Genomic DNA, 20853 nt, shown 5'->3' with positions numbered 1-20853 from the left:
TCATTTCATGCTGACTTACAAGCACGTAGATCAAAGTCAACCTTTTCTTCTTTCTGTTCATGGATTCAAGGTGCTGCTGCAACAACCTGGCTGAATTTCAGGTTTCTATAAGCATGTCCCATCCCCAGCTAGAGAGAGTGGACATGAAAGCTTCTATGGATGTTCCTTTTAGTTCATGTTAGAGACTCTCAGGCTTCTTGATACAAAATCCCTCTAGGGTCTACTTGTCGGCTGCTCCCAGGCCAAATCAGGTGGAGTACCTCCTTTCATGCACACTTTCATGAGATCCCTGTAGCAACTCTTGCAGCTGCTTACAAGGAGGAAAATGTTTTCTTGATTTGCCTAGGAAGAGTTTATAACCTGTCAGTGCTTATCTGCACCTACCATTGGAGACCTATTGGCTCACATGTTGCAATTACTGGCTACAGTGTTGAGCTTCTGGGTGCTACATAGCAGTGATGAATGTCTTGGGTACTTCATTTTACATTTCATTGTAAGACCTTCACCTCAGCAAGGCTGACTTGTTTCATCTGCTGTTTTCTTAAGCAGTGTATATTCAAGCCAAGGAGAAGAAAAGCAGATCTTGAGAACCTCACAACTGGATTCTTCTTACCTCTCTTGTCTCTTGATGTTCTGCATTACAAGTGCAGGAAACTACGAAAGACTCTTGCTGAATACTAAAGTGTTTACATTTCTAGTGCCTTTCTCATTTTAGCAGTTACATCCTTGCCTGAAGAATCATAGAATCATAGGAATCATAGAATCAGTCAGGGTTGGAAGGGACCACAAGGATCAGCCAGTTCCAACCCCCCTGCCATGGCCAGGGACACCTCACACTACAGCAGGCTGGCCAGAGCCTCATCCAGCCTGGCTGCAAACACCTCCAGGGATGGAGCCTCAACCACCTCCCTGGACAACCCATTCCAGGCTCTCACCACTCTCATGGGGAAGAACTTCTTCCTCACATCCAGTCTGATCTCCCCACTTCCAGCTTTATTCCATTGCCCCCATGTCCTATCACTACCTGATAGCCTAAAAAGTCCCTCCCCAGCTTTCTTGGAGCCCCCTTCAGATATTGAAAGGCCACAGTAAGGTCACCTCAGAGCCTTCTCTTCTCCAGACTGAGCAGCCCCAACTCTTTCAGTCTGTCCTCATAGGAGAGGTGCTCCAGCCCTCTGCTCATCCTGGTGGCCCTTCTCTGGACACCTTCCAGCATGTCCATATCCCTCTTGAAATAGGGGCTCCAGAACTGGATGCAGTACTCCAGGTGGGGTCTCAGCAGAGCTGAGCAGAGGGGGAGAATCACCTCCCTTGCCCTGCTGGCCACACTTCTCTTGCTGCAGCCCAGGCTCTGCTTGGCTTTCTGGGCTGCAAGTGCACATTGACAGCTCCTGGTGAGGTTCTCATCCACCAGCACCCCCATGTTCTTTTCATTCATTTCCAAAAGCATAGTGATTTTTCATATTGTATGACAAAATTCTTCCTCATCCAGACAATCTCTTGGTGCTCAGATGGATGAAGATTTCTTTTCATCTGTCAGTTTGGACAACTGACACTAGGAGACAAAACCAATTACCTGCCAGAAATCTCAGTGTAGATGTAATGATACCAAGTTGTCAAATTTGATGATATTTTTGGCTGTAAAACAACCTAAAGTCCATTTTTACTCTTTGTCAGTGTCACTTTAGCAACCATATTTGTTCATGTTATTTAAGATAATAACATTATGGTAGATTTCCTTCAGTAAAGAGTTCTCCAGGAGGTTATTTGGTTAAAAATGTGTTGTGCAGAAAGCTGGTCAGAAGATTTCTAAAATTCACTTAGGTTCTTTAGACATTAATTAAAGCACTGGAAACGATTTTTACACATAGCTGCCTCTATTTGCATTAAAAAAAAATTAATAATGCAGATAAAAAGAAATATATCAGAAATTACTGCACATCTCAAAGCAGGCATTTGTGTTCAGGTCTGGGTGAGTTGTCTACATGACACATCCTGTGGGGACTCAAGGGTAATGTGCTTGTACAACCACTCACTGTAACTTCAAAGGTCTGATTAAGCCTCCTTAGCTCAGAAACCCAGATGAGGTTGGTGTCAGTTCCTGCATGATTTCAACTGTGATGATGCTTCACTGGATCCTGAAAGCTGGAATTCTGCTGGCAAGTGTCTAATTCATACCTTGTCCTCCCCTAGGTTCTTCAGAGTGCATGTTCTAAAACACTCTTACTCAAAATAATTTTAAAATCTAGAGATGTGGTTTGCTTTTAGAGTGCTTGCTGAGCCCAAAAAAGGCTACCAACTTTCTTTAATGTCTTCATTTCTTTCAATTATTCCTTGTTTTCCAAGCAAAAGGCTAGTAGGTGATAGTTTTGTCACACACTCCAGCTTGGTTTAGTACCTGGCTGTTCTTCCTGTCAGGCTGCTCCTTTGAAAGGTCAGCTCAGTACCCTGAAGGTCAGCACCCAGTGCTGTTTGACAGGTGCTGGGATATGCAGGACATCTCTAGTTGGGGCTGACAGATGTGTAAGACCTGTTGGAGACCTGTTTCCTTCAGTAGCCACAAGTAGAGGCCAGGAGCCAGAGCGTGCCCAGGGCAGTTCAAAGGATGCAAGATGCTGGTGCTGAGGCAAGCAAAGCCTAAGAGGAATTTTACTTGCTTTGATTTGATCTTGAAGCAAACATCTGAGAAGAGACTTTTCCTGTCTTTGAGTACTAAAAGCCACTAAGCTGGTGAAAGGCCTTGAACACAATTCTTACAAAGAATGTCTGAGGGAACTTGGGTTATTTAGTCTGCAGAAGAAATGCTGAGAGGAGACCTCATCAATCTCTGTAGCTACTACAAAGGAAGCTGGAGCAAGGTGGGAGTTGGTCTCTTCTTACATGCAACAATTGACATAACAAGAGGAAGTGGCCTCAAGTTGTGCCAGTGGAGGTTTGGGTTGGATAGTAGGAAAAAATTTCTTCACAGAAAATGTTCCCAGACATTGGCACAGGGTGCTCAGGGAGGTGATAGAGTCACCATCCCTGGAGGTGTTTAAAAGATGCACTCATGTGCTGCTGTGGGACGTGGCTTAGTGGTAAAGGCTTAGCAGCAGTGGTAGGACTATGGTCTCTAGGTGAGCAGTTGGAGTTGATTCAGAGGTCTCTTCCAACCTCAACAGTTCTCTGATCCTGTGATTCTCTCCCAGCTTCAGTCTAGTGCTCTCTAGACCTACATTTTCAACCTTTCCCAACAGGACGCATCTGCTGCCCTCTAGTAAATCCTGTTGTCTAGCTTTCAGCTCTTCAGCTGGATCCCATCTCTCTTGATGTGCAGTGGCAGCTGGCACCAAATACTCCAGCTAGGTGTCAGCAGGGCTGACTACTGTAGCAGGCTGTCCTGTAGGCTGTTCTCCTATTCACACATCCATCTGTCATCACCATTGTTACTCCAGCAGCTCCCCTCTGTTGATCTTCATTCAGGCTGTGCTCCTCTGGCAAAGAATTGCTATGTAGTGCACTGCACTCTGGTGTTTCTAGAGTTGATTGTTCCTTCCTAGATCTAAAATCTGGCACTTGCCCGTTTTGGATTGCATCCCATCTTTATGTAGTTTTCCCAGTTCAGTGTGATTTTGAATTCTCATTTTGTCTTTCAGTGCCTCTGAGGTTGGTGGTAGTTTCGGATCTGACAGTGTGATCTTGATCCCAGTGTTACTATTTTTTAAATTGCTTTCTTACACCCTAATTCAGTCATTTCTGTGGTGCCCACAAACTAATGTTGTTTGTCAGGGCTCTTGGGGAATCTCTGACATTGTGCATGCAGGAAAAGGTAATCACAAGAGATTTAGCACATAATTCTAAATAAAGTAACTGTTTTCAGTTGGAACATCCTCTTAGGATGCTTCTGCTTGGTGTTAGAAGAGCTTCAAGCAGTGCTAATTACAGCATTATTTTAGATATCTGCAGTCTTTCTGAAAGATAACTTTCTTCTTCTTTTTTTTTTTTTTCTCTCCTAAAGAAAAGAGCGATTGGTGTATGTGGGTATCAGTATTGAGAACATCATTCCACCTCAGGTAAGTTGTTGTTGTTCTATCACTGTCTTCTGTTCCAAACTTCTCAGGGAAGAAGTTTCTCAGTGGTTTGTTGGAAGTGCTTGTGGCATCCTGGAAATAAGAAAACAGTCTGTATATAGATCAGAAACAATTCTACACCCTTTGTCTTAGACTGAGATTGAATTTAGCATAGAAACCAAGGGAGCTTTGAGTTGTTTTATGAGGACCAACTGGTCCTATGTCAGTGAAGGATCACTGAATCACCTCCATGCCCATTACAGTTGGGTTTTGAGTAGAGCCTTTAGCCATTCTGTAGTTTATAAAGGTGGGATTCAGTTTATTTAACTCTGATGTCTGCTGTGTAGTTACCTAGGTCTGAGCTAATTGTCATACCTTTGCTTTGGAAGTGATGGAAACAAAAATGTTATGATTCAGAGGGAACATACCCATTAGAAGCAAAACATGTGCCTCTGACAGATGTGTATTGAAGTCAGGTTTGGTTAAAGACTAAACATTTAGTGGTTTATTAACAGCTGCTTTGCTATGGTTTCCCTTTACAGTAGAGGAAAAATGTGTTTGCTCATGTGGAGAACAACCTCTTCTCACTTCTTGAATACATGTTAAAGTGATTCTCTTGAAGTCTTAAGCCAGATGCCTTCATCTAAAATGATATAATCCATTCCTTGCACAAGAGTTTAAACTTCTGTTTGTTTTAAACAGAGACTTTCCTTGCTGACTGTAATAATGTCAACTTTCTTCCCCTGTCTCTGGATATCAGCAAAATGATAACAGATTTTACAGACTTGCTAAAGAGTCTCTGGCTGGCAGCAAATACTTTGAAAAATTCAGCCTGGGGCCAAATTTATTTCTTTTTAAAATTAATAACTTGGAAACAACATCATAAAATGATCCTGTGTGGAACTTAATTGAAACTGCACCATGTAAAGGTGTACCTGTGCTCAGTGTGTGAAGATGCCTGCAACAATTTGTTCAGCTGCTGTATTTATTAGTCCTGGGAGTATCACCTGAAGCCTTAAACTCTGGATTTGTGACATCACGTGGCCAGCAAGGGCAATATGTGCATTTTTTTATCTGAACTCTGCTCTGACAAGTCGTTATATTGGATGGCAAAGTGAGTTGTGTTGGGCTTAGGAGCTTTCTAGACTGTGTGAATATCTGTATCATGAGTTCAGTCATAGTGCATGTGGAAAGAAGAGGGGAGATAAAGTTTTTTGACACCTCTGTTTTATGTGAACAGGAACCAGAAATACCTGAAGGTCAGGAAGAAAAGAAGAAAGATTCCAAAAAGCCCAAATCAAAGCTGCTTGAAAGGAGGTCTACCAGAACCCGAAAGTGCATAAGCTACAGGTCAGCAGCTTGTTTAAATACTAAACCATAGTCTCACAGTATATCAGAAGCTGGAAGGGACCTCAAGAGATCATCAGGTCCAACCCCCCTGCCAGAGCAGGATCACTCAGGGTAGTCTGCACAGGAATGCATCCAGGTGGGTTTGGAAAGTCTCCAGAGAAGGAGACTCCACAATCCCCCTGGGCAGCCTGTTCCAGGGCTCTGTCACCCTCACTGGAAAGATTTCTCCTCACGTTGAGGTGAAATCTTCTATGTTCAAGTCTGAACCCATTGTTCCTTGTCTTATCAGTGTGAACCACCAGAAAGAGCCTGGCCCCCTCCACTTGACACCCACCCCTCACATATTTATACACATTGATGAGATCCCCTCTCAGTCTTCTCTTCTCAAGACTAAACAGCCCCAGGGCTCTCAGTCTCTCTCCATAGGGGAGATGCTCAAGTCCCCTAAGCAGCCTCGTGGCTCTCCCTTGGATTCTCTCCAGCAGGTCTCTGTCTCTCTTGAACTGGAGAGCCCAAAACTGGACACAGTATTCCAGGTGTGGTCTCCCCAGGGCAGAGTAGAGAGGTAGAAGAACTTCCCTAGCCCTGCTGGACACACCTTTCCTGATGCATCCCAGGATCCCATTGGCTCTCTTGGCCACAAGAGCACATTGTTGTTCCATGGAGAACTTGCTGTCCACCAGCACTCCAAGGTCTTTCTCTGTGGAGCTGCTTTCCAGCAGGGCAGCCTCTAACCTGTCCTGGTGCCTGTTGTTATTTCTCCCCAGATGCAGGACCCTGCACTTGTCCTTATTAAACTCCATGAGGTTTGCCTGCTCCCAGCTCTCAGCCTGTCCAGGTCACGTTGGATGCTGCACAGCCTGACAGTCACGCTGTCCTTTTCTTTTCTCAAGCATCTTACCACTTTCCATGCATACTTTCAGATTTAAAAGAGGCCCAGCTGACATGTCTTTGTTCTTTCCTCAAGTTACATTTGATGATTGTCGAAGCAGATGAGGGGGTATAGTGGAGGGGTGATGCATAAAAAAGTGTTCAGGAATACTGGAGAAGGTCTTGGTTTTACTCCAGTTTCTGGAGTAAGTTAAAGCAGGTGAATTGTCCCCCTCCTTTATCTTGAAAGGGAGAATTGTGCTTGTGTCTAAAGGCCTTAAATTCCTCTCTCTCTTTACCCTCCTTTATGGCTTCTTTACATGAAAAGGGCATGAAGCTTCAAATGCAGTTATGAGACAGTACAGCTGAAAATGGTTTATAGCTCACTAGAGATAGAGTGACAAAATGCAATTAGTAAATTACAACTCCAAACTCTTAGGACTTTCTTCATTCTGAGAGTAGAACCAGTCACTAAGTTTTCCAAAATTCAGTATGATGTTAATATTTTCTTTTGTTCTCAATGTGTTACCAAGGTGTCTTTCTTACAGGCTCCTTCATACACATAACTTTGAGCTGGTGAAAATATTGCCCATGGCAGTTTGTCACTCTGAATTTATGTGTCTGCAGTGATCTGCTGGTGCCACTGAGGACTGTGTGTGCTCTCCTTCAGCAGGGGAGGATAAATGCTGAATGCCTTGTTCTGCTTACAGACACCTCTGTATTTTGCTCTCTAAATAGCTGTAATCCCTGTATCACCCAAGTCATCTGCTCAGTGCTCTCATGAGCAGGTTAACCAAAATCTGCATTATGAATAAAGCAGCAGCAGCAGAAATTCCATTTCCCATCCCATCCCACTCCATTCCGTTCTATTCCATTCTACTTCATTCCATTCCAGCTATTGGGCAGGCAGCTATCACCTCAGGCTGTTTGTTAGCAGTGATTTGGAAGTGTTAAGTGATTTCCTCACATTGTAAAGAGGTGGCTGATTTGTTTTTTCTATAGTGTGGAGGCAAAGTAGTGTTTGACTAATGTGGTACTAATCTTATCGATGGAAGAATTTCAGAATCACTTCCTTGCTGTGTAAAGCTGCTCTGTATGTGCCATGCAGTTGTTCTTGGGGAATATAAAGAGACCAGGAATCCATTAACTTATTTTTAAATGAGAAAATGTTTTATGCTTCCTATTGGAATAGTGTAATGTTAAATTTGTTCTTGTTCTGCTGGAGGGAACTACAGAGGACCAAATATAACTGCAGTCATAGAATCATAAAATGGTAGGGGTTAGAAGGGACCTCCAGTCCAAACTCCCTGACAAAGCAGGATCACTTAGGACACATCATCCAGGAATGCATCCAGATGGGTCTTGAAAGTCTCTAGAGAATGACACTCCACAATATCTCTGTGCAGCCTGTTCCAGTGCTCTGGCACCCTTATAGTAAAGAAGTTTTTCCTCATGTTGACGTGGAACCTTCTGTGTTCCAGTTTGTGTCCATTTGCCCTAGTCCTATCACAGAACACCACTGCAAAGAGCCTGGCACCTTCTTGACACCCACCCTTCAGTTATTTGTAAACATTAATAAGATCTCCTCTCAGCCTTCTCTTTTTCCAGACTAAACAGCCCCAGGTCTCTCAGCCTTTCCAGGTGTTCTAGTCCCTTAATCATCCTCATAGCCTCTCTTGGACACTCACTAGTATATCCCTGCACTAGTATATCCCTGCACAGCACTCCAGATGTGGTTTCACCAGGGCAGAGTAGAGTGGGGAGGAAAACCTCCCATAACCTGCTGGCCACTCTTCTTAAACCCCAGGATACCATTGGCACTATTGGCCACAAAGGCACATTGCTGTCCCATGGATAACTAATTGTTCACCAGGACTCCAAGGTCCTCCTCCACAGAGCTGCTTTCCAGCAAGTCAACCCCTGATCTGTACTGGCTGTTCTTTAATGGTGAATCTTTAATGAAAGAATTGTCCAGCTGTTTGTATCTAAAAAATACCAAAAATAAAGTTTCTAAAAACTAATACTAAGAAAATCTTCCATCTAAAGAAATTACCTTCCCTGTACTAAAATTTGTATTTTTGATGTGCTATCTTGAGGCATCTATTTGGAGATAGAGATAACAATCTTTTTTTTTTAATGGGATTTGAGTTCATCACTGAAGAAACCAACTGAAGTTATCTCTGTAAAAGGACTGAATCCTTTTCCTTCCCATTTGCTGCCTTCTTTGAGTGAGTTACTCAGAGTGCAGAGATTTATGCAGCTCATGAAAGCTGCTGTATGACAAACGTGCTCAAATCTTTTGCTTTTGTTTGTCCAATTATGTAACATCAGACTGTAGCTTATTTGGATGTAATCACAACAAACTGTGCAGAGTGTGTTTTACCTGTGCAGAATAAGATCATAGGAATCATAGAATCATCATGGATCAGCCAGTTCCAACCCCCCTGCCATGGGCAGGGACACCTCACACTAGATCAGGTTGCTCAGAGCCACATCCAGCCTGACCTTAAAAACCTCCAGGGATGAGGCTTCTACCACCTCCCTGGGCAACCTGTGCCAGTGTCTCACCACCCTCATGGTGAAGAACTTCTTCCTAACATCCAATCTGGATCTACCCACTTCTAGGTTTGCTCCATTCCCCCCAGTCCTATCATTACCTGACATCCTAAAAAGTCCCTCCCCAGCTTTCTAGTAGGCCCCCTTAAGATACTGGAAGACCACAATAAGGTCTTCTTGGAGCCTTCTCCTCTCCAGACTGAACAGCCCCAACTCTCTCAGTCTGCCTCCATAGAAGAGGTGCTCCAGCCCTCTGCTCATCCTGATGGCCCTTCTCTGGACACATCCCAGCACCAAAAAGTGTTGCAGTGCCGTAAAGTGTAATTCCCATGAGCTTTAAGAAGAGAAAGAAGCTGTCTGAAAGAAAATTTCAAGGCATATTTAGACAGGATGAATAATTTAAATTTGACTTTAATTGGTGCTTTTGAGAAAGTCTGTTTTGCAAATTGGCAGTTTGCATGTCATCTAATAAAAGTGTTGGGGGAAAATGACTAATGCTGTGTGTGGAAAATGCCACTGCTACCATCTTCAACTTTCTAATTATATATATTGTTAAATTCAGTTAGTTGCATGCCATGTAAAATGAAAACAGTTTTCTGTTCACAGAAATCAAAGTAGGACATGCAGGCAATGACAAATAATCATTCAGAAAGTTAAAAGAAATCCTAGAATCCTTGAACACAGGTTGGAAGGGACCTGAAAGGTTATGTGGTCCAACCCTTCTTGGGAAAAGCAAGGTCATCATTTCTCCCCCTCTTTGCTCCCATCTGTAGGGATGCCATTTCTGACTGAAGGGGTTGGGAAAAGCCAATGGAAGGATGAAACCAAAGAGCTGCCTACACTCAATCCCCAGCCCAGCAAAGCACTGCAGGAGCGTTTGGTTGCCGTCACCTCCTGCCTGTGTTTAGGGTTCCCCTCTTAGGGGGCATGACTCAAAAAATAAAATAGTTATGCTTCTGCTCCTGCCTTAATGAGACCACACCTGGAATACTGTGTCAATTTTTGGGCTCCTGAGTTCAAGAGAGACAGGGATCTGCTGGATAGAGTTCAACAGAGAGCCATGAGAATGATTAGGAGACTTGAGCATCTCCCCTATGCTGAGAGACTGAGAGTCCTGGGGCTGTTTAGTCTGGAGAAAACTGAGAGGAGATCTGATCAATGTCTATCAATATCTGAGAGGTGGGTGTCAAGTGGAGGGGGTCAGGCTCTTTTTGGTGGTGCACAGCAATAAGACAAGGAGCAACAGGTTCAAGCTTGAACATAGAAGGTTTCACCTCATCTTGAGGAGAAACTTCTTTGCAGTCAGGATGATGGAGCAATGGAAGAGGCTGCCCAGAGAGGTTGTGGAGTCTTCTCTGGAGACTTTCAAAACCCACCTGGATGCATTCCTGTGGGGACTACCTTAGATGATCCTGCTTTTGGCAGGGGGGTTGGACCTGATGATCTCTGAAGGTCCCCTCCAACCTCTAACATTCTATAACTCTATGAAAACCCAAGCAGTGTCTAGGTACACACTTACACACATACAGGCACATGAGTGTGCATGTAAGTATATTACATTAAAGAAAGAGATCTATTAAAAAATGCCTAATTTCTCCTCAATCCACCCCATTATCTTTGTTATTTTATGAAATGTCCAGCCCATTCTCTGTATGGTGTGATTCTCACAGCACTTTTAGACATAGAGTTACGCTTTCATAAGCTAATTTGATTAGGGTTGATTTCAAAGTTGGTAAATGTTACTCTTGGTTTTAGGTTTGATGAATTTGATGAGGCGATTGATGAGGCAATTGAAGATGATATCAAGGAGGCTGATGGAGGAGGTATGGTTCTGCTGTTCTTTGTGTTTGATTGCAGTGGTGATAAGAGACCAAATTTATTTTTATATGAGAAGCAACAACTATAATCACAGAGTGATTGGGGTTGGAAGAGACCTTAAATATCATCTAGTTCCAGCCCTCTGCCATGGGCAGGGATACCCAGCCCAGATTGCTCACTAGCCCAGGTTGCTCAAAGCCCCATCTAACCTTCCAGAGGTGGGGCAGCCTATGTTAGTGTCTCACCCCCTTCACTGTAAGGAATTTCTTCCTAATATCTAATCTCAATCTACCCTCCTTCAGTTTAAAACCATTACACCTCATCCTACCACCACACTCCCTGATAAAAAGTCCCTCCTCAGCTTTCCTGTAGGCCTCCTCAAGTACTAAAAGGCCACATTAAGGTCTCCCCAGAGCCTTCTCTCCTCCAGGCTGAATAACCCCAATTCTTTAGCACTGTAGTTTACAGTTTCTACTGCTGTATTTTCGGAATCAAAGTAAATACTTTCCCTTGGGAATGGGCATCCCAGCCTGCTAAAAGATGACAAAAAATACTGCATCTTGATAGTTAAATTTGCAGGCTGACAGATTGACAGATTGCATGGGGTTTGAAGGAACCCTCAAAGGTCACCTTGTCCAACCCCTCTGCAGTGAGTAAGGACACCTGCAACTAGATCTGGTTGCCCAGGGCCACATTGAGTCTGATCTTAAATGTTTCCAGGGATGGGGCCTTCACCACATCCCTGGGCAACCTGCTCCAGTATTTTGCCACTCTCATTATAAAACTTCCTCCTTATGTCCAACCTAAATCTACCCTGCTCCAGTTTCAAACCATTGCCTCTCATCCTATCACTACAAGGCCCTTACAAACAGTCCTTCCCCAGCTTTCCTGAAAGTCCCTTCAGACACTGAAATTCAATTTGTACATGTTTTGATGTGTGAATACACTGAGTAAGCCTGAAAGGAAAAACTCTTACAATGAATTTGCTCTGTTTTGGATCAGAGATTGGAGTGGCAGCCAGTGTTAGGGATGTTTGTCCCCTGTAAAAATCTGGCTCACAAATTGGTCTGCAGTTGGACCTCCTAAGGATTGGGTCTACAAATCTGTTTTATTAATCCAGATCTGCACTTCTCAGTTGTACAGGAATAAAGTGAAATTATGTTCTTTGTTGCCTGTTAGAGCAATATAGAGGACTGAAAGATTAATCTTCAGCCATATCTGAGAGACTTAGATGGGTTTGTGCTTCTGCATCATCTTAACTTGCCTGGAAAAACCACAGTGAATCATTATGCCTCAGGTCTTTGGCTTGGGACATAACAACACCACTTTGCAGAAGCTTGGTGGATGTCTACAGACAGTCTGAAAATTAGGTGTCTATGGGTGTGAACACAAGACCCATGTCATAAACAGAACCAAGTCTCAACAATAAAGCTACCCTGCCAGCAGCTTCATTCCCTGGACAAATAGCAACTTAGACACTTGCCACCCATGGAGGGTGTTCAGAATTACAAAGAAAATGTTTTTTTCTCATATCTGCCCTACTTAAAAGGCACCAGAATTGGTAATAACTGGGTTGGGGCTGAGTATCAGAATGCTGACACTTAATCTGCTGTCTTCTGCATGGACCTCAGTATTTCCAGGTGCCCACAGCTGGGGCTGTGTGCATCAGGAACAAGACTCCTGAGAGTTTTACATGATAGAAAATAAACTGAAGCTAGAGGCATGGAGGAAAGATACCACAGAATCACAGAAACATTCAGGTTGGAAAAGACCCTCAGGATCACCAAATCCAACTGATAACCCTACTCTGCAAGATTCACCCCTAAACCATATCCCCAAGCACCACATCCAAACCACCTTGAAACACATCCAGGCTTGGGGACTCAACCACCTCCCTGCCCAGCACATTCCAATGTCTGACCACTCGTGCATGAAGTTCAGCAAAACAATAACTTCTCTTTTTTTTTTTTTTTTCCCTTTCACTGAATTCAGGCATTGGCAGGGGCAAAGACATGTCTAACATCACAGGTCATCGTGGAAAAGACATTTCCACAATCCTGGAGGAGGAAAGGAAAGAAAACAAACGACCACAAAGGGCTGCTGCAGCGCGGCGCAAGAAACGACGGCGACTAAATGACTTGGATAGTGACAGTAACCTGGATGAAGAGGAGAGTGAGGATGAATTCAAGATCAGTGATGGGTAGGTCTGCAATTTAATTGCCACCACAAGTCACAGACAGCTGCGAGCTTCTGTGACGCTGCAGATTATGAGGAGCATGTGCCCAGTGCTGGAACAGTACTGCACAATGCCAGAAAATGTTCTCCTGGCCTAAGGGAAAGTCATTGTACTGGAAAAACTGCACTCCAGGGGCATATGCTGAAATCATCTAATCTGTGTTTTAAGCAAAATGTGTTCTGGGAATGTTGGAGGACACATGGAAGGTTCAGTGCGTGGTTGTGTTAGTGAAGGAGCCAAACAGGCTCAGTTCTCTGACTGATGTGACTGTCTAGCAGAAATCCTTAACAAAATGTAGCTGAAATGAGGCTGGTTGTTTCCTTTGGAAATGATGTCCTGTTTTATGAGATTTTTATTGGGCTTGAGTGTCAGTGAAAGAGTGAAATAGCTCCATTTAAAGCAGACTTGACATGCAGGTTCTGAAACCAGTTCTTGATTTCTGCTCTCTAGGAGATTGAGTTTGAAAACAAGTCAGAGAAATTGCTTATACCTCAGATAACAAATACATGTCATGTGATGTTTCAAACACTAAAAAAGCATTGCTCTGGCTAACTGAAACTCTCTTCCCATGGAATTTCTTGTTGTTCAGTCCGGAGAATTCGTAATGTTAAAAAATGTATTCATTTTAGGTGTCCTTTAAGCCATAATGAAGATCCCTAACAGAGCATGAACATCAACAGTTAAAGCTCTGCACCAGTCACTGAGTCAGTTTGCTAAGTGTATGGTTAATCTGTACAACCTAGATGCTGATTTTGAGCTTTACTTTTCACCTGTGACCATGCTGATGTCACTTCAGTGGCACCCCAAACAGTTGAGCAAAATGTGCTGGGAATTTCCAGTCAGTGAGCATAGTTTGTGGAAATCTCCCAGAATTAATAGTGCATGGATCTGTCAAAGTGTGCTCATCTGTTTTCAACCCCATCCTCTGCCAAGTGCTTTCTGGGTGTTACACTGGAATTGACATTCAGCTGGTGGCCACATGCTGGGTACTGTCAGTGCTCAGGGGTTTTTAGAGAAGCATTGGCTCACCTTTGAAATGACAGGAGTGCTACAAGCTGGTATCACAGAGTCACAGAATGTTAGGAGTTGGAAGGGACCTCCAGAGATCAAGTCCAACCCCCCTGCTAAAGCAGGATCACCTAGGGCAGGCTGCACAGGAACACATCCAGGTGGGTTTTGAAAGTCTCCAGAGAAGGAGATTCCACAACCTCTCTGAGTAGTCTGTTCCAGTGCTCCATCGCCCTCACCATAAAGAGGTGCCTCTTGTGTGGTAAGTTTGTGAGATGCAGGTTTTGCACAAGAGTAATAGTGTTAAAACAAGATATTCTCAGAAATGGCTTAGGACAGGGCTTGGTCATGAATCGTGAGTGTTGGGGACTCTCCACCGCTTCTCCACGGAGATTGTTCCAATGGTTGATTGTTCTTGTTGTGAAAAATTTCCATCCTGTGTCTCATCAGAATCTCCCTAGGAGCAGAATCATAGAATGGTCTGGGTTGGAAGGGACCTCCAAAGGTCATCTAGTCCAACCCCCTCTGCAGTAATCAGGGACATCCTCAACTAGATCAGGTTGCCCAGAGCCCTGTCGAACCTCACCTTGAGTATCTCCAGGGATGGGGCCTCAACTACCTCCCTGGGCAACCTGGAGTAACTTGTACCCACTAGCCCTCATCTTTTCCGTGTGACTTCTGGTAAAAAAGGGAAGCAGTGTTTCAGTCCTTTGATTCTGTCTCTGTTGTCTGTGGTCTCTCTTTGAGCAGATCTCAGGATGAGTTTGTTATATCAGAGGAGAATCTGGATGAAAGTGAAGACGAGCCACCGTCAAACGAAGACAGCGACTCGGAGTTCTGTGCCCGCATATCCAGGCGACACCACTCCAGGCCCATGAGGCAAAGCAGGAGGTTACGAAGGAAAACAGCCAAGAAAAAATACTCTGAAGATGATGAAGAGGAAGAATCTGAGGACAATTCAAGCAGAGAATCTGGTGAGTATAAGAAGTCTTAGATGTATTAAATATACTTTTGTGCTGGAGAGAGGAAGAGTGGTGGTCTCGGTTTCCTGTCACAACTGACAGGAAACAAACTTGTTTGCTTGCTTTGGTCAAGTTTTCTTTGTTGTAAAACCCTTTGCAGCTTGTTCAGCTGTGAATATTCTGCAGGGAGCTGGCACTGAGTGGTAGGTTCTTGGCATTTTAAGTAATGATGTATTTAAATGAATGTTGGTGCTACAATTCAAATGCCACCTTTGTGGACAGTTTCGGCTCCCAGTACCCTCCTGTTTGGCACTTGATAGCAAGGAAGAGAACAATGGAGGCAAAAGTGTACTTCTTTAGAGCTACTTCAAGTTTTGTAGCTTGAAGACCTTGCAAATACCTTTGAAAAAGCTTCTGAAAGAAACATTTTCCCTCCCTTTGAAAGGAAGGAAAATCCCTCAGTTGTATGACACTCTGTGTTCTCTGGCAGGCTTGAAAGCAAACAATAACACCTTGACTCTCTCTACTCTATGATTATCCTTTTTGGTCTTTAATAACTGAAGACTGCTGCATCACAGGAGAACCTAATAATTCACTTTATTCTACTTGTCCTTCATGCAGTTCATTTTCTGTTTGCACAGTTTGAAGTGTGAGAATAATACCTGTGCAATACTTAAACCTTTTCATGATTAGCAACTTTCTCTGAAGGCTTTGTTTCTGCTTCTTGTGAGACTTAGTCGTAGAAAGTGATAGATACATCAGCACTTATTTTAGCCTATTTATATTGTGAATTTAAGGTCCAAAGGACATTGGAGCACTTAGTATCTGTTACCTTTCCAGTGTTTGTGTCACCTTTCCAGTGTTTTATCTGTCTCTAGAATATAGGTGATGAACATGGTGGCTTAAGTTACTCTGAAGTACTGCTTTACAGGAGGGAGAGTTCATTCACAGACAGATAACAACAGTTACATGGACTTAAAATAGTTGCTGTCTCCCTGTCCTGAATGGCATCATTGCACTCAGTGCTTACACTTTACTGTTACCAGTCAAGATACTGGCAGAATTCTAAAGAGGTTGCTCATCTATTCTGTAATGAACAAGAGCAAATTTGTTTCCTCATGAGCACACATCTGTGATAAAATCAGCTGATTTCAATATCATTCCATATATATCTTAGAGTGCAGCTTTAACAATATGTTTCTCTCTTTTACCCCCATTACTATCCCTCAGGATCCTGCTTTTCTTTGAGCTCAGGAAATAAGGTACACTGCAAGTGGCTTTGTTTTCAGTCTCCAGAGATGGAATTCCCTTCTGAAGGTGGTGGTTGTTGACTTGCTCTGATTCTTTCTCTAGTATTTTAGGAAGTAAAGAGGATGCCATTTTGATCTGCAGCTCAGGTCAATGACTAGCTAAGCAAAGTGTGTGACTTGTCTAGAAATGTTTCTTGAGACAGTTGCTCAGGGAAAAAGCAGCTAAAGTTGATTCAAAGCTCTTTTTAGCTCCTGTAAATAAATTTTATTCTTATGGACATTAGCAGCAGTAGACTGGTGCAGGAAGAACTGTGAATGGTGGTAAGTTTTTTCTACACAGTTTCCATTTTAATGAAACTTCTGACAGAGTGAGAGACTGACTGTTGTTAATTTAAACTCCATAACTCAGAGCTTCATCTTGTCAGCGTGTTTTTTCATCTGCCTATTCTTAAAAGTGTTTGAGTGCAATGTACTGAGATTTTAAAACCACAAAGTACTTGCCAGTGTCAATAGGACATGTGCATCATCAACTCCAATTCCCAAAGGTTCTCTTAGCTGTCAGAAGTTGTAGAGGAGGCATCTTTGGCACCAGTAGAGATGAGGGAACAAAAGCACTGTAAGGAAACATTCTTCTGGAGGAGTTTGAGGGAGAAAGGAAAAGGGTTTGTGAGATTCTCAAATCAAGCAATTCTCCACTGGTGATGAATGGAAGAACTGATGATTGAGCCTGTGAGAAAAGACTGAAAGACCTGGGCCTTTTTAGTCTGGAGAGGAGAAGACTGAGAGGGGAGGGTTGGGTGTGAGGAAGGAAGGGACAGTCTCTTCTCACTTGCACCCTGTGATAGGACAAGGGGCAGTGGATGTAAACTAGAGCACAGGAAGTTGCACCTCAACATGAGGAGGAACTTCTTTACTGTAAGGGTCACAGAGCATTGGAACAGGCTCTCCAGAGAGGTTGTGGAGTCTCCTTCTCTGGAGACTTTCAAGACCCATCTGGATGTGTTCCTGTGTGACCTGCACCAGATTATATGGTCCTGCACTAGGAAAAGGAGGTAGGACTCAAAGATCTCCAGAGGTTCCTCCAACCCCTAACATCCTGTGATCCTGTGAATGGGTCAGGAGAACAAGGTGTGATGGTTGAGGCTTGAAAAGCACAGGGTTTGACTGCTGCTGGTCTAAAGCTTATCTAAACTGTGTTCTGCTTTAATGGAATAACACACATCACTGTTTCCTTCTGTACAGAGAGTGGTGATTACACAGATTACAGTGATGATGATTACCTGGAAACCAGGAGGAGAAGATCAAGACGGAATCAGAAGAGACAAGTGAATTACAAGGAAGATTCAGAGAGCGATGGCTCACAGAAAAGCGTCCGATACGGCAAGGAGCTACGAAGAGTTCATAAACGCAGGCTCTCCACTTCAGATAGTGAAGGTAAAATAAACACTCCATTGCTTTCAGGAGCTGCTGTATGGCAGGGTGAGCATCAAGAGAAAAGTGTATAGAATTCAGAGACTTCAGAGAATCTTCTTTCTAGAGTTCCTTGATGTTTCTCAGAAGCTGTTTCCTTCTGAAATAGTCCATGGGTACTTCTAAGATGCACTGTTAGAGTCGACTTCTCAAAGTCATGGTTATCCTTAATCCTGAGGGTGCTCCAAGGGTTGGAGCACCTCCACTATGGGGATAGGCTGAGGGAGCTGGGGTTGTTCAGCCTAGAGAAGAAAAGACTCTGAAGGGACTTTCCAATACCTGAAAGAATCCTACAGGAAGGCCAGAGAGGGACTTTTTATAAGGGTATCTAGCAATAGGACAAGGTAGAAATGGTTTTAAGCTGAGGGAGAGTAGGTTAAGACTGGATCTTAGGAAGAAGTTCTTCAGTATGGGTGTGGTGAGACTCTGGAATAGGTTGCCCAGAGAGGTTGTGATGTCCCTTCCCTGGGGGTGTTGCAGGCCTGGTTGGATGAGGCCTTGAGCAACCAAGTCTAGTTAAGTGGTGTTCCTGTTCTGTGCTAAGAATCTGATATGTGATGGCTAAGCTTTTTGCTGCCTGCACTTGTGACTTCAGACAGTGCCTGACTGATGGTGTCTTTTCTCCATGATATGCCATTTCCTTGGGTGTTTTTGGTACTGCCTTTTTGCAGATGAAAATCAGCACCATTTATTGCCATTCCGGTACCCTCCCACAGTTCCCACAATCTGTTATAAAATATGCATGAGTGTTCCTGGAAATGTAGTGATACTGAAGATGCAAGAACTCTGCCACAGCCTCTATCAACCTGAACCTACATGAAGTAATACCCTTTAAAATGACACTTCACAGGCATTCCTAATGAAAATCACAGAGACAGCAAATGCTGTTTTGCCATTTGATTTTTCAGTCTCCATCTTTTCTCACCTGAGCCATCAAAGACCCCTGTAAAGGCTGTCAGTGTGTTGGCAATAATCCAGTTTGCACCAAAGAAAAGGCCTCCTGTGAAAGGGCAGCAAACCTCAGGTGACAGGTGGTGTTGTGCTTTGGATAAAAGAGATAGGACAAGGGGTAATGGCTTGAAAGTGAAAGAGGGTATATTTAGAGTGGATGCCAAGGAAGAAGTTTTTCACTGTGAGGGTGGTGAGGCACTGGCACCAGATACCCTATCCCTGGAGGTGTTCAAGACCAGGCTGCATGGGGCTTTGAGCAACCTGATCTAGTGTGAGGTGCCCCTGCCAATGGCAGGGGAGTTGCAGCTGGTTGATCTTTAAGGTCCCTTCCAACCCTGACAGTTCTGTGATTCTGTGTTCCTGCTCATGGCAGGAGGGTTGGAGCTAGATGAGCTTTAAGGTCCCTTCCAACCCAAACCATTTTGTGCTTCTATGAACTTGAGGGTGGTGGGGGCTATCAGTACAGTTGTGTGTATGTATATTTGTCTTTTTGTGATAAAGGAGTCATTATTTGGGCTCTGAGTTTCTGGAAGGGTTTAAAGCAGGTCCTGTGAGAGTAGGGACACAGTTTTTTGGGGGACTACACCTGCCTCCAAAGCCCCTGCTGTTCCTCAGACTGGAAACAATATCCACAAATTGTTGGGCTCTGCTACTTGAGCAGTTTATATACCAAGTGAAAAGATCAGAAGTGTTTTGACGTGGTTTGGGGAGGAGAGGGAACTGTGTGGAGAGAGAGAGAGAGAGAGAGGTGGCCTTTCACTGAGTGGGAAAGATGAACAGTGAGGAAGGCAAAGTGTTTTGATTGCTCTCAGATTCGCTAACGGCTTTAAGTCTGCTGCTTCTTCCAGAGAGCTACGCATCCAAGAATTCCGAGGATGATGAATCCACTAAGGAGTCAAAGCGACTGATCCGCAAGCGTCGGCGAAGTACAGGCAACTACTCTGAGGAAGAAGGAGGGGACGAGGAAGAGGAAGGGAGGCCTGTCCGCAAACGGCTGAATCGGATCGAAACGGACGAAGACGACAACTGCGAAAATGCCACCGCGGAGGCGGGGAACACCGCTCCTGCAAATAAGCTGCCAGCACCACAGGCTCCTCCAGACGCCACCAAGAAGCACTGCTACCGGATAGAAAGCGACGACGAAGATGACTTTGATAACGTAGGGAAAGTAGAGAGCCCTTTGGACTACAGCCTGGTGGATTTGCCTTCCACCAACGGACAGAGCCCAGGTAAAACCATTGAGAACTTGATTGGCAAGCCAAGCGAGAAGACCCAGGCCCCCAAGGACAGCACAGCCAGCGCCAGCCTGGCGCCCAACGGGACGGGGAGTGGGCAGGAGGCGGTAGGGCCGGAGGAAGATGAAGATGAACTTTTGAGAGTGACTGACCTTGTTGATTACGTCTGTAACAGTGAACAGTTATAAGACTTCCATTTTTGTGCTAATTTATTCCACGGTAGCTCATACCAGCGGGCCAGTTATTAAAAGCTGTTTTATTTTTCCTAGAAAATTCTCCACTACAGTATCACTTTTTAGAAGCAAAGAATTTCACCAGTCCTGCAGTCTTTCTGTGAAGTGACCAGTTTTGAACTTTGAAGATGAATTGCTGTAAATTCCCCTCTCTTACCCGCCCCCCACCCTTTCTCCTTCCAAGTCCATGGTCCTGGGTAATTTCACTCACAAAAACCTTATAACAACAAGAGATTTGTATATTTTTGACTTTATATTTCCTGAGTGCATACAAATTTGTGGAAATGGGTGGCCTAAGAAAGCATTCCAAATCGATCAGGGCCCAAACCGGAGCTGGGGTGGGTTTGGCTCAAGGGGTGGGGTTGGGGTGGGGGAGTGCAGAAGCACTTGGGGAGTGCAGAAGCACTTGTGCTTTAGCTTTTTTTCATATGAGATATATATTATATTTAAATGTTCACAACTTAGATTACAAATTAACAGACAGCTAAAAGAAATTAATGTCTGTACTGTCGCATTTTGTGAGTTGTAGGTTAACATACCATAGCTCATTTTAGTAAATCACCTTCATGGAAGCAGTTTGATTTTAATACTGGAGGCAAAGAGAATTATTAGAGGCCGAGAAGGTACCATAAACAAGAACTCTACTATCCACTATGACTTGCAGACTTTCCTAATAAACATCCTTTAAAGTGTTTGTACAGTGAAGTGTACTGTAATGAAGTTCTTGACAGCCCAAACTCGCTAGCCGCCGGTTTCTAAAGCCCTCTCACGCGTAGCACATCAGACGCTCTTCGATGCACGGCGTCTAGCGGGAGGACATCTCCATCTCAAGTTCAGTCTGTAAGCTGGATGGCATCTTGACGTG

At 43.9% G+C, this 20853-nt stretch overlaps 1 protein-coding gene across 1 annotated transcript in view; it reads left to right on the top strand.

Moving 5' to 3' along the window:
• The window catches only part of RSF1 (remodeling and spacing factor 1), a 76301-nt gene extending 55988 nt beyond the window's left edge, over positions 1–20313 (top strand). Inside the window, exons 10-16 of the mRNA XM_054381939.1 lie at positions 3998–4052; positions 5290–5399; positions 10581–10648; positions 12636–12843; positions 14638–14861; positions 17342–17533; positions 19369–20313. Of these exons, the coding sequence (XP_054237914.1) occupies positions 3998–4052; positions 5290–5399; positions 10581–10648; positions 12636–12843; positions 14638–14861; positions 17342–17533; positions 19369–19943 (1432 nt within the window). The 3' untranslated portion in view covers positions 19944–20313. The remainder of the gene's footprint in view (positions 1–3997; positions 4053–5289; positions 5400–10580; positions 10649–12635; positions 12844–14637; positions 14862–17341; positions 17534–19368) is intronic.
• Positions 20314–20853: the final 540 nt, after the last annotated feature.

Source organism: Indicator indicator, chromosome 1 (assembly GCF_027791375.1).
Source record: "Indicator indicator isolate 239-I01 chromosome 1, UM_Iind_1.1, whole genome shotgun sequence".
NCBI lineage: Eukaryota > Metazoa > Chordata > Aves > Piciformes > Indicatoridae > Indicator > Indicator indicator.
This window is presented reverse-complemented; position numbering and strand designations above follow the sequence as displayed.